General features: G+C 47.4%; 1 protein-coding gene across 3 annotated transcripts in view; it reads right to left on the bottom strand.

The window, feature by feature from the left end:
• Dpf3 (D4, zinc and double PHD fingers, family 3) overlaps nucleotides 1-16,940 on the bottom strand; it is a 273,986-nt gene that overhangs the window by 121,645 nt on the left and 135,401 nt on the right. For all 3 annotated transcript variants that reach the window (NM_001267625.1, NM_058212.2, NM_001267626.1), the window contains exon 3: nucleotides 15,393-15,500. In NM_001267625.1, the coding sequence (NP_001254554.1) occupies nucleotides 15,393-15,500 (108 nt within the window). The remainder of the gene's footprint in view (nucleotides 1-15,392; nucleotides 15,501-16,940) is intronic.

Here is a 16,940-nt window from a genome sequence, read left to right on the forward strand (position 1 = left end):
GAGGAAAGCTCTCCTTCCAGAGCTTTGTGCATCCACTGCATTCTTAGATTTTCCCAGTGGTCCTCAAAAGATTTCAGGATTAAAGGCTCAACTCTGCTAAGGCTGTGGGCAGTTCACCACGACGCTGAGCTCTGCTCCGAGAGAGCATCACTGGAGCTCTCTGCCCTCAGGAAACCAAATCCCGCAACCTATGAGGGATTTCCGGTAGACTATGAACTGAACTTCCTCCTCCTGCCGGCTGCTCATTTTTGTCCCCCTGCTAAATATGCCTCGATCTTGTCTTCTATCACTCAGTCTATATTCGATCCTCTTTAACTGGACTGGCTGGCATGCACGACGAGGTAAGACTCAAGAGCGAAAATGGAACCATAGTGGTGGAGATGCGGTGGGCTCCCTGGCATGTGAAAGGCTCCAAGGGATAGCCAGTGACATCCAGGGTCCATCCCTTCAGGATAAAAGCAAAGGGGAAGGGTGGGTTGGCGAAAGTAGGGAGGGAGGGGTGTGGGTGTTATATCACAGAGACGGAGTGGAATCATTTTCCCCTAAATTGCTGAAATATTTTATTGGCTCATATAGTTTCATTTTCAAACTGGCCTAGTCAGGCTTGCCTTGGGGCGGATTCTTAATATAAGTCTCCGTTGATAAGTTACCTGGGATGATGATACAGGCCTGTATCTCATAGCATTCGTGTAAGGCTCAAACAAGATAGGATGTTGTATAAAGAAACTTCAAAAAGGACCCACCCCAGAACTTAGTGTGTGAAACATCACGGGCAATGAAGCAGGGTGATTTTTATGTTTCATCCTCTTTAAAACTTGGGTGATACACGCAGAGAACCTAAGACAGCTTGAGTATCTCACAAATGCTGCTAAGTTATTATTACCATGATGTTAATCGCTCATGGTAATGTTCCAATAGAAATCCAATAAAAGCTGCTCGTGTCGTCCTAAATTCTCTAGTTACTGTTTGAAAAAGCAAAAAAGAGGTGCAATTAAGTTTTATATTTTCTCTATCATAAACGCTACCATTTTAATATGAAATTAATATCTAAAAACTGGTGTGATATTTTACATTCTTTTTATATATATATATATATATTTTACATTCTTTTAGACCTCACTGGTACGTGTGTTTCCCCCTATAACACATCTAAATTCAGAGGAGGGCTCCAAAGCCACAAGGGGCCAGTGGCTACCCCACTGGACAGAGCAGCTTTACAGCATTAAAAGAAATGCTTAGAAAGATTTTGCTTTCAGTAAGTGGATGGAATTCAAACATGGTTCTTAATGTTGCCTGCTTAATGCCCAATGGAGTACCATTCCGGGAGCGGCATTCAGGCTGACCTCTGGCAAACCCTGTCTGCAAAGCATTCGGGGTAAAGCTTTGACTAGTCAGAATGAAAGGCTAACCCCACCCCCAAGACAACCCAGCAGAGGGTACAATCTCTCTGCGTCTTAACCCCAGGGGGTCCCAGTGCACATCAAGGAGAAAGGTGACAGGTCCAAGCTCCCCCCACAATGTACATATGACAAGCATTCCTGGGAACCCCTGGGGATGTCACTGATTTAATTTTATTTTAATATGGCTCATCCAGATATAGGATCCAGTGACTCTTTAAAAGGCTTCTCTTGTTTAACCTCACACAAAGTTGGAGATCACATAACCCAACAGGAGCCATCAAACATTTAACATCAAAGGAAAATGGACCAAACGCACACACATAATTCATCTTTAAATTAGTCTGATTTTATACACATGGATATGAACCTATGGATCGTTACTCTTTCCAGAGTGGCAGCAGCTGTCACCCAAAGCCAGCCACCTCCTTGGGACCCGGAGGCAGCTCTGCCTCCACTTCTAATTGGGAACAGAGATACTCCTTGGGTGACTTCCAGCACGATCCATCACACCAGAGACAGCTTCTGTGCAAACCGAAGCAAATCGGTTTCCAAATAAGAGAGAGGGAGGAAAAAAAAAAAAAACAACTCTTAGACAAATAAGGATTGAAGCATAGAGAGAGAAAAAAAAACGCCATAAATAAAAGCAAAGGAAGAGAAAAAATTGCCAGTGAAGCACCATGGATTCTCCCCAGGCTCTGGACAGGGCAGCCATCCTCTCGGGTACAGATCAAAGCCATAAGCTTTTGACACAGGTGCCCTAAGCCTGCCACCCAATGCACCGAAAGAAAAGCTTCCACTGGGTTGTTGGAGCCACTGAGCTCATTAACAGGATGCAGGCAGGATGAGTCTGAGAATACGACGTGGGAGCAGAGTGAGTAATTAAATCCCAGGTCATTTAAAAATGCAAACGCCTTGGATGTCACAGGCTCCCGGAGCCTCTGACTCCTTCTCCTTCATTACTAGGCTAAGGATGGAGGGCTGGGAACCTGCAAGTCATATATGGATTATAATAAAATATGCTGTATAAAAAAACAGATTAAGACAGGTCTTCTTTGGGGAAATATACAAAGAGAGAAGCTGTCTGTTAGCTGTCGAGTTTGCGAGAGATACCATCTTTCGGGAGGATGGGCTCTGCCAACAGACAGGCTGCCCCAAGGGAAATTGTGGTGAAACACCCCGACAAGGCGCATCCATCCGTCCATCCATCATGGGCTCCCTCTGACGCAGGGGCCTAGAGATAGAGTCATAGTACAGAGGGAGGGGGGAAGCCCACAGACAATAGCAAAAAAAAAAATCTCCTGCTAGCCTGTGAGTGCACAGGGGTTCTGTTGTTGTCATGGTTGTTTTTAAAATAACTGTCTCTAGGTTTTCTTTTAAAATACAAATGTGCCGTTTTCTCTTCTGTGTGCTTATTATTTTGAGGAGTTAAGCTCATCATATGTCCTTGGATTTGTACATCAACTTACACCAAGGAGCAAGAAGCTTAAGGATCAGGCTGTCATTTATCCCGGCAGACGCTTGGACTCGAGGAGAGAAAGGGAAAAGATAGCAGAGACCTGGTTTCCTACAATGGTGGCAGGAGCAGGGCTCCATCTCCTTGTTCCCTAGGAAGGCCTTTTCTTGGCTGCATTTGACTCAATAAGCTCACAATAAATGAAGTTCATGTTAAGGACCTGTCACCCAGCTCTCGGTCCCTGTGACAGCTTGTGTTAGAATCCCAGGCTAGCCCACACCACAGGAGAGCCATCAGTCCCCCTGGTGGCCCCTGCTGAACCTGCCCACATTCCTCTGAATAGACACAGTAAGATAAGTTCTAGAATCTGAGGTTAGTGCTACAAAGGAGCAGTTCTACCAACTTTCAGCCCAAAGAAACACCTATGATATCAAAGTTAAGCTACCACTAGGCCAGCCTGCAGGACAAGTAGAGTTTTCCAAGAAGGACAGAGAGAAATGTTATGGTAGAAATGGGCTGAGTGGAGGAGACACTTCCAAGGCGTGTGAGACCCACTGGAGGAGGTTATAAGGCTTCAGGTAGGGAGGATGACTGCATCCAGGAGATCCATGGCACAGAATGGTGACTGGTTAGTCATAACATGTTGTTGTACTTAAAATTGCTGACAGAGTCCATCTGAGTGTTCTCAACACACACATACATACATATAGAAATGACCAACTATGTGAGGTGTTAGACACATTCATTAGTCTTAGCTAATCATTTTACAGTGTCCACGTGTATCAAACATCAGGGTGGGTAGAAATGTGGCTCACTGCTAGAGCACTTGCCTACCATGCCCAAGATCCTACGTTCAACCTCCACGGTCATACACACACTTCCATGAATATGTACGAATATGTATATATGTGTGTATATATATGTATATATATGTGTGTGTGTGTGTATATGAAACATTCATACATATTCACAGATCTATATGTATTTGTGAGTACACACACAAAAAACAATCCTATAGTATCACATATGTATGATACATATGCATAGATACATCTATATGTATCTTACTGAGTACACACACACACACACTCCAGTATACCTTTATAAAGCTTGAAAACATTAGAATAGCTAAAGACTGGAGTTATAGCTCAGTTGGCAGAGCACTTGCCTAGCATGCATGCAGCCCTGAGTTCTACACCCAGCCCTGTATAAAATGGAATGTGGTGGCACACCCTAATAAAGATCAGGATGCCAAGACCATTCTTGGCTGCACAGCAAGTTCAAGACCAGCTTGCACTACATGATATCCTGTTTATAAGTAATTAAGTAAAAAGTAGTTCAAGGGGGCTGAGGCAACTGGATGTTTAGGGATAAAACCTCAGTCCCACCACCCTAAATCTCACAGTTGGCTTTGACTACCTCAGCTGTAAAACAGAGAGCAAAGCCCACCTCCCACTGTTGCTAAAGAGCAAATGAGAGATCAACTATAAAGGGTCTGAGCCCAGTAGATGGTCCAGAGCCAGGCTCCCCCTTCCTTCCTCCTCCTCCTCCATTCTCCCTGTTCTTGTGCACCTCAACCCAAACCCCTGCCTCCCAACACTCTCAGGCTACTGGACATGATGAGGCCCAACTTTCCCAAGAATGGGTATGGCCCAGGGAGAAAAGAAGCCACCAGGCAGAATCTGGAGCAGTTAAAGGACAGAAGAGTCGGAGCATGAACACAGCTCCAAGAGAGAGACGGGCCCCGCCCCACTCCCAAGGGTGGGTAGAGCCCCCTGCAGCTTTGGAGGAGAAACAGCAGCCACACAATGGAAAGCACCCAGCTTTGTTCATTTATTCAACAGCTAGTAGCCAAGTATGGAGGAGGCTGTAACAGATGCTGGGGACACAGCTGTGGATGACAAAAATACCTGCCTTCATAGAACTTACATTCAAGTTCATAAGAAATGACACCGTTGGGAAGGGATATAAGAAATGACTGTACTGAGGTCTACGATCTGGCATTTTGTAATTGATGCTTTGGAGAAAGGACAAGAACATGGCAGGGAAGCTGCCATATGGGGGCATTAGGAAGGTGTTAGGTACTTTTAAATATGGCCAGGAAAGCAAGAGCCTGGAAGAGTAGTGAGAAGAGGCCTGTTTGGGTAGCCATGCAAAAATGTCACAGGCACCAGCGAGCTTAGTACATCTGCCCTGAAGCTGCCATTTGCCTGGAACACACACAGTGAGTTGGGGGCTCCCAGGAGGTCAGCTCACAGAGTTGCAGGAACATTGAAGTGCTGTGTAGGTGGCAGCAAGAATACCAGCTTCCAACCTGGGTGTGATGACAAGCCACAGGAGGCTTTGAGCAGAGAGAGGCAGAGCGTTGCCTATAGAGTAACAGGGTCACTCTGAAGGACAGTAAACACAGAAATGGGGAGACCACAGAGGAGGTGTTGCACTACTTACAGAACCCCAGGATAAGCCTGTGCTGGGAGGAAGCTGGCAGAATAGGGGCAAAGCTCTTTCCTCAGAGAGCTTAGCCTCTCCTTGTCAGACCCAAGAGTACACTGGGCAGGAATGAGTGCCCCGGTCCCCAAGCAAGGGGGCTTCTTTCTATATGTGACAAATCTAGCCAAGGACAGATGCCCAATGCTAGGGGCACCAAGGTGTGAATTCTTATCTGGGCAAGTCCACAGAGGCATGGTTCTCCAAAAGAAAGAAGAGCAGCTTCCACCAAGGGCAGAAGATGAGCTTCAGGCATATGGGCCTGCCTAGCACAGCACATTGCAGCTCTACGCCCCTGTGTATCACAGGACAACAGCTATAGTAAAAGCGGACAGTGGATCCCACAACCAGGTTCCAAGAACTCTCCTCAACATAGAAGATGCTAGAATGAGGCTTTGGGGGGGAAACTCAGAGATATAATGTGTTCCTGGCTCCAGACCAGACAGCACACAATTTCCCTGCAGTGCAGCAAGCTGTCTGTAATAATTTTCTCGCTGATACTGAGGAGTGTCGCACACAGTCTTTGTGGAGGTCCCCTGAGCCCATTCCACAGTGTCTGGGGAGGCAACATCTCTATGCCTCCTCACCCTGCCTCCACTCCACATGGCCTTTAGAACAGACCTAAAAAAGAAAAAAAGTCTACCATTACCCACGTTTCATATGTGAAGAATCAGGGTCTGGTCTCCCAGGTAACCGCCCAAGCTTCCAAAGCTAGTGATTGAGGGATCTGAACTTGGATCCAGGCCTTGTGGTATCTATTCAGTGTTTTCTTTCTCCAGTAGATTATGAGAATAGGAAAGGAGTCTATAACCTATGACTAAATATAGGCCCAGGACAATGACAGAGCTGGACAGGAAGCCCAGCTCTAGGCCAAGGCATCTCCGTCTCTCAACTTCCCTCATCCGGGAAAGTATATAGGAGAACTCAGTGTGTTCTCCCAGCTTCATTTAACAAATCGTTATCATTCATGTACCATGTCCCAGGCCTTATGCCGGCTTCTAGGGATGCAGATGAAGAAGATGGGTCCCTGCACTGTGCCTGTCCATGAGAAGACCGAGGTGGGAGGAAAGTATGCAAGAGCAGACTTAAGTGATTCTCAGGCTTCGGGCCCCTGCTCTAAACATGGGACCCTCTGGCCCATCTACAAAATGAAGCCTTGGAAGCTGCAGCAGCCATGCGGCTACTCTGCCCTCTTCTAGCTCCAGGCCTTGGTCCCTTGTCAGGAACACAAGCAGTGCCAAAACAGCCCCTAAGTTCTATTGACTCCAGTTCTGCCACCCGAGACTTCAGGAAGCCAGGGAGCAGGTGCCGGGGCACCGGCAGTTGCAGCATGAAGAAGGCTGAAGGCCTGCCCAGCTAGCTACCTTCCTCCCGGGAGCCACCAGGAGCAGAAGAGGCGGCCAATGCGGGCATCTAGGATAGATGGCTGCAGGCTCTGACATTGCAGGAAAGAGATAAATGACAGGTCATTTCCCTGGATGCACTTGAAGGCATCCATTCTCCTGGCCATACCAAGCCCAGAAACCCCCACACACACAGAGACAGATAAACACTGACAGATGGGGGGTGGGAGCCGGCATCCTTCTCTCTTGGAAGGACACAGCGGCATCCATAGCAGGCCCAGCAGAAGGTCACGCTGGCCACTGGCTCACACCTAGCTAAGGGCTTTACTTCTCCACTGCCCTCCCTTGTGCCCACCCCCACCCGACTCATCCATCTAAGGAGTGCGCCTGGCAGAGGGGGATGGCTGGGGGGCACAGGAGCCCGCCGCCGACAGCCCCATCAATCTCAACCTACATGCCTGGCACATCAGCGTTCCTTAAGCTGTTCCTGGACGGGAGGGTGTGGGGGGGGGGGCTGTCTTGGGGAGAAGAGAAATCACATCAAGCATCAGAGAGCAAATGGTGGAAGAAGCCTAGAGACTATTAAAATGTGGGCCATGGACAAAAACAGTAGGGAACTAATTAAGATGCAGGATTTGCAGGAGCTGAGGAAGTTGGCCACTGCCTGCTCCCATCTGTGGAGTTCTGGCAGTTCCATGCAGCAGGGACAGCACCCTGGGCAGGCTCAGACCTCCTCCTGAACCTTTCCCTTGGAGGTGCCCCTCTGAGGGTCTTTGTCCCTGGTTTGTTGGCTACCTTATGACTTTCTCTGCTTTGGGGCATCCTGAGCTACAGTCTCCCACCCTCCTGTCAGTCCCCCCAGCAGCCAGAGGAAGGAAGGAAGTACACCCTGCCTGGTCATTCATCTCTAGTCATTGAAAGGCTGCCCAGAACAAGAAAACGAGGAGAAGGAACTAGAAGCCATTTCTGGCAGCCTTCCCTCCTGCTACCCTTGGGATTCTGCAGGAAGGGCAAAGAGCCTGATGCTGCCTGAGTGATTCAGGCCAGGGGTGCTGGCAAGGCCTCAGGTTCGAGGGGAGCAGGAAAGATTCCGACGTCTAAAGCTCTCCATTTTCAAGCACCTGGATAAGTGTGTGCGTCAGGTCCTAGAGAGAACAGTGCCAGTCCTGACCTGCTCCCTGTAGTAACCCTTGGCTTCACCACCGACACCCTTGAGAAATTAACTTCCTCATCTGCACCACAGTTTCCCATTCTCTAATATGAAGATATATCTCTGTATCTTCCCAGGGCCACAGGGACCAAAGGTCTGGAGTTGAAAGATGCTCAACTAGTCAAGCATTTAATCCACAGAGATATTAAGGAATAATTCCCCCCACCCACCAAAAAAAAAAAAGTTTAGTGTTGTGCACCATAAGTCCCAGCACTCTGGAGGCAGAGCAGGTGGATCTGTATAAGTTTGAGTCCAGCCTGGTCTACATAGTGAGTTCCAAGACAGCCAGAGCTTCATAGTGAGACCTTGTGTGCTGGCTGGTTTTGTGTGTCAACTTGACACAGGCTGGAGTTATCACACAGAAAGGAGTTTCAGTTGGGGAAATGCCTCCATGAGATCCAGCTGTAAGGCATTTTCTCAATTAGTGATCAAGGAGGGAGGGCCCCTTGTGAGTGGTGCTATACCTGGGCTGGTAGTCTTGGGTTCTATAAGAAAGCAAGCTGAGCAAGCCAGGGGAAGCAAGCCAGTAAGTGACATCCTTCCATGGCCTTTGCATCAGCTCCTGCTTCCTGACCTGCTTGAGTTCCAGTCCTGACTTCCTTTGGTGATGAACAGCAGTATGGAAGTGTAAGCTGAATAAACCCTTTCCTCCCCAACTTGCTGCTTGGTCATGATGTTTTGTGCAGGAACAGAAACCCTGGCTAAGACACCTTGTCTTGAAGGAAAAAAGAAAGAAGGAAGGAAGGAAGGAAGGAAGGAAGGAAGGAAGGAAGAAAGAAAGAAAGAAAGAAAGAAAGAAAGAAAGAAAGAAAGAAAGAAAGAAAGAAAGAAAGAAAGAAAGAAAGGGAAGGAGGAAGAGGTAGAGGAAGGAGAGAGGGAAGAAAGGAAAGGAGGAAGGGAGGGAGGGAGGGAGGGAGGGAGGGAGGGAGGAAAGGTTAGAGGTTCCTTCTTGAATGAAATAGCTTTTGCCTACTACCTGCCCTGCTTCACAGCTTTCTCATCTGCTGACACCCTCCCTCTGAAGCATAGAGATCTCTTCTTGGAGGAGTGACCAGGAGAAGGCCCCTCACTAGCCCCAGATTTCCTGCTGTAGGAAGTGCAAGCTACAGAGACTACTGTCCTCAGCTGTAACTCAACTGAGAGAAACAGTGTGGTGTGGGTTGTCCTTCAGACACCAGGCAGGTGGGAGACTATGAGACCTTTACTCATGATAAATTGGAGGTGGGGGTGGGGGCTTGAGAAACACAGAGTTCCAGGGACAATATGGATACTCTGAGACTCCAAAGAATTCTTCCCACAACACACATTTGTCTTCCCAACAAGAAATAAATATAGAAGGGATGACATGGTCACAGTGACAGAGGTAGAATGAAACAACCGGACCGAGGAGCCCCTCCATCCAGCCATAACTCTGTCCAGGAGCAAAGGACTTAGTGGCAGCCAGACGAGGATGAGGCTCGTTTTCTCCCCACCCTGGGAGTCTCCTCATAGAAGATGACCTCTGTCCTTCCAGAAGTGCAAGGAAGTCATGCCAGAACATTCTTCAGGGGATCTCTAGACTGCCAAACACAGCCTCTCTCCCTGTGCCCAGACCTAGTTCCCTGACAACCTACCAAACTCAGTCCAGACACAGGAAGAGCTATTATGCACCTAGCCCATGAGGGTCTCTGGGGAGCTCAAGGAAGACTGGAAGATGAACTGCAGGTGGGCATCATGCTCTTCTCTGGAAGATCTGACATGGAGGCTACTCATGACATGGGCAATTAAGCCCCAAGCAGCAACACTGAGTTCACACAGACCAGGGTCCCTTCTCCCACGGACAGACAAGACACTCCAGGATGCTGTCAACAGTGAGCCTAAGAAGCTTGAACATCACCAAATTCTTAGGACATGTCCAGGAACGCCCACCCCAGAAGTGTGAAAAGGTGGGTTGGTTGTCTCCAACATAAATTCACTGTGAATACCTTGGTTTCTCCATCTGTGGTAATTGAGAGTTTTGCTGGGTATAGTAGCCTGGGCTGGCATTGGTGTTCTCTTAGGGTCTGTATGACATCTGCCCAGGATCTTCTAGCTTTCATAGTCTCTGGTGAGAAGTCTGGTGTAATTCTGACAGGTCTGCCTTTATATGTTACTTGACCTTTTTCCCTTACTGCTTTTAATATTTTTTTTGTTTTGTGCATTTGGTGTTTTGATTATTATGTGACGAGAGGAATTTCTTTTCTGGCCCAAACTATTTGGAATTCTGTAGGCTTCTTGTATGTTCATGGGCATCTATTTCTTTAGGTTGAGTTGTCTTCTCAGGTCTGAGCCAGTCAGTACTTTTTAAATACTAAAGGGGCTACTAAGACTACTCTCCACTGTCATAGACAGAAGGGTCCATATCCCTCCTTGTCTCTCTCTGTTTTCCTCACTGTGGCAGGCCCATGCACATGTACACACACATGTGCACACACATACATGTATACATACACACATATACATACATTTACACACATTTACACACATACACACATTTATACACACACATGCTCACACATATATACACCCACATATAAACATAATACAAACACACATGTATATGTATACATACACACACGCACACACATACATGTATACATACACAAACATACACATACACGCATTCACACACACATGCATGCACACATGTGCACCAACATATACATACACACACACATATACACATACATACATACATACATATACACAAAGCTGACCTAATAGGAATTTATAACAAGTTCTCCAGAGACTCCTTCAGTGATTCTCCTGAGTCAAACACTCAGTGGTATCAGTCAAAACTCTGAGCTCTCTTAGAGCCCAAATCAAATGGAATAAAATTAATTACCATTTAAAAATATTGTCCAAATCTGTTTAGAGAGGACATACTCCCAGAAAAGAGAAGAGATATCTTAAGTCGAAACTGTATCTTATAAATGATGAAGGCAGAGACACTAAGAGATAAGCAGGCTGCACCACCCTCATGTGGGCACTGGAGAGGGGCTGCATTCCCCAACCCACCAGAAATGGCATCCTTTTGTGAGAACCCAGCCAGAGACGGTCACCTATGACTTTTGCCCAAAGGTGCCTGTGTGCTCACTGAGGTTGAAGGTATATTCTTGAAACTGGCTCATGTGTTAGAATGGGGAGATAGCTCAGTCATTAAAGCACTTTCATGCAAGCATGAGGTCCTGAGTTCAATTCACAGAATCTATATTTAGAACTAAGTAAAATCTGAGGACATATGCTCCACTATGTTCATAGCAGCCTTATTTGTAATAGCCAGAAGCTGGAAAGAACCCAGATGCCCCTCAACAGAGGAATGGATACAGAAAATGTGGTACATTTATACAATAGAGTACTACTCCGCTATTAAAAACAATGAATTCATGAAATTCTTAGGCAAATGGATAGAACTAGAAAATATCATCCTGAGTGAGGTAACCCAATCACAAAAGAACACACATGGTATGCACTCATTGACAAGTGGATATTAGCCCAGAAGCTCAGAAATGAAGCTCAAGAAGAAGGAAGACCAAAGTGTGGGTGCTTCAGTCCTTCTTAGAAGGGGGAGCAAAATACCCATGGAAGGAGATACAGAGACAAAGTGTGGAGCAGAGACTGAAGAAGTGACCATCCAGAGACTGCCCCACCTGGGGATCCATTCCATCTACAGTCACCAAACCCAGACACTATTGTGGATGCCAACAAGTGCTTGCTGACAGGAGCCTGATATAGCTGTCTTCTGAGAGGCTCCTGTCAGCAAGCACTTGTTGGCATCCACAATAGTGTCTGGGTTTGGTGACTGTAGATGGAATGGATCCCCAGGTGCCTGACAAATACAGAGGTGGATGCTCTCAGCCAACCATTGGACTGAGCACAAAGTTCCCAATGGAGGAGTTAGAGAAAGGACTGAAGGAGCCGAAGGAGCTTAGGAGGACAACAATATGAACCAACCAGTACCCCCAGAGCTCCCAGGGACTAAGCCACCAACCAAAGAGTACACACATGGAGGGACCCATGATTCCAGCTGCATATGTAGCAGAGGATGGCCTTGTTGGACATCAATGAAAAGAGAGGCCCTTGGTCCTGAAAAGGCTCGATGTCCCAGTGTAGGGGAATGCCAGGACAGAGAAGCAGGAGTGGGTTGGTCGGTGAGCAGGGGGAGGGAAGATGGGATAGGGGGTTTTCAGAGGGGAAACCAGGAAAGGGGATAACATTTGAAATGTAAATAAAGAAAATATCTAATTTTTTTTTTTAAGAAAGAAGAAAAATCTAAAATCTAGGCACCATTTCATATCCATGTAATCCCAATACTGACAAGGCAGAGAAAGAATTCTTGAGGCTCACTGGACAGCCAGACCAGCCGAATCAAGGCCAAGGGAGACCCTGTCTTATAAAACAAGGGGGATGATTCCTGAGGATTGGCACTCAGGCTTGACCTCTGGCTTCTGCATAGATGGACAACCACACGAACACAGACTCACATGTACACTCATACACATACAACACACACATAAGTCCCAGTGCCATCCTGTGTCATCTCCAGGATGACCGTGGCATGCTGCTTGGATGGTATTTCATCCTGGCTGCTTCCAGGTGCCAGGGTAAGGCTAGAGATCTGGGGCCAAGGCTATCCCTGGGCATCTTTTCTCACCACTTGCAGAGGTATTCTGAATACCAGGCAGTACAGACTCAGAAAAGGCTGGGAAATAACCAGCCCTTGACCAAAGGCTTAGGGGTTTGGGTGTCTGGTTTCATGGGTTTCATAGTAGGTCTGATTTTCCAAAGAAGGACCAAGTGTCTCTGAGAAGCATGTATAGCTCTAATGTTCCTGATTGCCAACCTCGGCTGTTTTTCTGTGTCTCAGCACCTGAGCTCTGACTGAAAGAACAGGCCTCCCAAGACATTGCTGCTGCAGCCACTGGGGGACAAGGACATCTGTAAGAGTCCACACTCACCCACAGAGCCACGACTGTTCTCTCCAGAATAGACCCTGAGCATCTTTGGTCTGGGCTTTTCTCCCTGAAGTTGGTACAGTCACCTCTGCCTCATGATTGAAGCAGAGACTCTAGGAGTCTTTTCAGGAGTCTCAGATACAGCCACTGAGTGCTGGAGGGAACTGCTACCAAAACCCACCAGCCCTGCCTTCTCCCTTAGCCATCCCAGCAAGCCAAGGATGGAGGCAGGTCTCCAGCACCTAGAAACACAGCTGCTCCCACTCAGCCACAGCAGACAGACAGATCAAACCCTTAAAAATCACTTCTGCCTTAGTCCCACGAGCAGCGGTCCAGGGCTCCTTGAACACCTGATCCACACAGTAAACACCCTTGACTCTATCCACAGGCTGACCACTCTCACCTATGAAATAAGGTTAAAGCATTGTTCCTTTCCAGCCCCAGCCCCAGCCCCAGCCCCAGCCCCAAGCCCCAGCTCCAGGTAGGAGCAGGCATCTGCTGAGTGGGGGAAAAACTTTGGAAAGGGCTATGCCAAGCACTGTGCTAATCGAAGCCACTGCTGAGGAAGGTGGTGACTCAGGCCCCTGGATGACAAGAATTTGTGGGGCAGACATGAACCCAGCCAGCCATTCAGTCCTCCCTAGGGCTTCTCTGCCACAGCTGGAGAAGGGGACTGTCCTGCTAGGTGCTGAATCTGGGAGTTCTCCATTAAAAGAGCATGTCGCACACACCGGAAGACATCCAGCCCCCAGGACAGTTCTGGGCACCCAGGATTTACTGTTCTGTGTATCCAACTCCCCATTTTTTGTCTAAGCTAATTAGGTTTGAGCTTGTAACACAACTGAAGGAATTGAAACTATCTCTTGGTGTATTTGAATATTCGAAACATATATTAATTTTATACTCATTAAGTAAATGTCTAAAGAGACCTATCTGCAGCATGTAGCAGCAGAAAAAGTTCCTGAGTAGGAGCTCAATAATTTGGATTCCAGGCTGGGTCCATAGGAATTCCTGTGTGGTTTTGAACTAGTTTCTTAACCTTGCTGGACTGTGATAAAATAAGGACCTGGGGTTAATGATGCCTTAGGTTCTTTTATGCTAGATGTATTTGATTTTATGACATCAACAGACTATTATTATCTTTCTTTTCTTTCTTCTTAGAGAGGGTCTCACTGTGTATCCCTGACTGTCCTAGAACTTGCTATGTGGATCAGGTCAACCTCGAACTCACAGAGATCTGCCTGACTGTATCCAGAGTGCTGAAATTAAGGGTGTGTGTCACTCATCCAATGCCATCTCTCATTTTTGTTGTTGGTCTGGGTTGCTTGGTTTGTCTGTCTGTTTAGATAGGGTTCCATATAGCCCAGCCAGACCTAGAACTTACTACATTACCCAGCCAGCTGGCCCCAAGCCCATGTTGACTCCAGATGCCACCACTACTGTTGCTGTCTTGGGGTCGCACCTTCTGTGTGGTCCTAGAACCACACTGACAGATACCCCTCCATTAGCCACAGGTATCTATTAGGTACCTGAAACGTACCTAGAAAAAAGAGAGACATGGAAAAGTGCCAAACACACACTGCAGTTCAAACAGAAAATACAAGCACGGAACAAAAATGCCAAAGAGCTCCCAACAACCCTGAACTGCTGCATGCTGGGATGACAGTACTTGTGCTGGCCTCCAGCCCTGATCACACTGAGGACAGTTCTGTGGCTAAAAAGCCAGTCACTCATTTGACATTTCACTGGTCACCTTTACCCATGCACTGGGTGAAGTCCAAAGCAGAAGAGAGCATCCGAACATTAAGGGGGCCCACAAGAACTAAGGACCCCACGTACTGAGCAGGGGTCTGCGGTGAGATGACAATTTGCCTCCACTCTGCAACCCAGACATGGATATGAAGACAGACAGCCCGAGTATCTGAAGTTACAGATGAATCAAGGTAAAGATGCCTACACCCCAGGGGTGTGTTTGACAACCTGACTCACACAGCCCCAAAGCAAGGTCTAGATTTAATGAGATAGCCTTTTCATTCCAAAAAGCAATATGGAGGTATATGAGGTAGTCCCCAAAGGATTCCTGACTCTTTGAGAAAGCATTCCTGGGTCAAAGTGTTTTTGTTGATGTTACAAGGGAGGGAAGACCTGAACCAAACTTTGTATTGGGCTCTGGTACGGAGGGAGATCACTGAGGCCTGGCCCCTGCTACTGCTAGCTTTGTTTCTCAAGGGTAACAAGGGAGATGAGGTGGCACAAGATTCCAAAGCCTAGAGAAGTTTGGAAATATTTGCACACAGAGTGAGTACCCTCTCATTTCTGTGTACCACATGGGCACTGCTCTTCTGCCAGAACCTTGCCCTTTTGAGGGATTTCTGTTTGTTTTATTATTTTGTTTTACTTTTTCTTAGAGTATAGGGGTTGGACTCAAGACCTTGCACATACTTGACAAACATTCTTCTATCTATAGAGCTGCAGCCTCGGGCCAAGGAACTCACTGTGTGAACACTGCACTCACAGGGCACTCACCGGGTTTGATTTCCAGGAGTCGTAGTTTTGGGTCCTCTGGTGGGTGCAATCGTCGCTTCTTGCGCCAGCAGCGGGCAGGGTATGTGTACAACTGGCCCGGAGCGAGGCCTGCGGACAGACACAATGTAAAGATGAAAGATTACACCCCAGAAGGGACATCACAGCTTCCTCTGCCCAGCTTTGTCATCCACAGTGAGAGACAACTAGAGCACAGAGAGTTGAAGGAGCTTGTTAGTGTCACACCGCTGGGCCACAGGAGAGCCAAGGCATATCTATTGTGACCTCTAGTACCTACACCACCGCACTTTTCAGCAGGCTCATTGCCAGGCAGAGCCATCACCTATAGAGAATCTCTTGTGGACTATATGGGTACATTGTCTGTCAATAAAAAACAACAACAACAACAAAGCCCTATGGCCTATATGAAAGGGTAGAGTAGAATGTGGGACATCCGGTAGGCAAAAAGGATTCTGGGATAGAGCCAAACCCACGAGGATTTTGCCCTGGCACAAGAAGGAGTCCATGAGAGCTGAGCGGAGGTAACCAGCCACACCACAGAACTTAAATTAGAATAAATGGGATATTAAGATATGAGCTAGTTGGAAAACAAGCCAAAGCTATTTGCCTCCGAATTTATTTATACAATAAAGCATCAGAGTGGTTACTTCTGGGAATAGGGGTGCAGCTTACAGTAAACACCCCTACAACCACCAGCCTGAGCAAAACCATACCACCTGGCCTGCAAAGAATGCCTGAGGACCTTCAGACCCAAAAGGAGCTTGTCGAGAGTCTACCTTACCACCAGTGGCCCTGCAGTGACTGTCCCTCTGACCAGCGCCTGATTAGGCAGGCTCCCTTCGAAGAGGGACGGTAGAAGTCAGTGAGCCTACCTGAGAGATAGCCTCGGCTAAAAGCACTTCAGAGATACAACAATCAAAAGAGCCAGATCTCCTTATAGTGGTCTCCCAGTACTGTCGGCATCAGGCCATTCACAGAGGCCAGAAGATGACCTGGGCAACTCATGGAGGCATGGCCAGCCCTGGACACCCACTTACATGCTCTGTGTTCCTAAACTTCCTGGCCCACATGCCAGGCCTCATACAGAGAAATCCAGAAGTCTGTAGGGTGAACTTCTGTTTAGAAGTCCTTGGGATGGGTAAGCATCCCAAAAGCAGTTCCTATCTACATTTGGCTTCTAACACCACCAGTTCCATTGCAATGCCAAGCACCTGCATATACATGAGCACATAAAACACCACACACACACACACAGACACAGACACACACACACACACACACACACACACACACACACACGAGAGGGGGGTGGTTCGGGAAGGAAAGTGGCTCAGTGGGTAGGACACTTGCTACACTAGCATGAGGACCTGAGCTCGATTCCCAGCACTAGAAGGCACATGTCTCTAACCCCAAGTGCTAGGGAGGAGAAGTGAAGACAGATGGATCCCAGGGACTTGCTGGCAGCCAGTAGAGCTAAAATATCAAGTTCTACGTTCACTAAGCAACTCTGTCTCAAAAAATAAGGTGAAG

Source organism: Mus musculus, chromosome 12 (assembly GCF_000001635.26).
Source record: "Mus musculus strain C57BL/6J chromosome 12, GRCm38.p6 C57BL/6J".
Taxonomy (NCBI): Eukaryota; Metazoa; Chordata; class Mammalia; order Rodentia; family Muridae; genus Mus; species Mus musculus.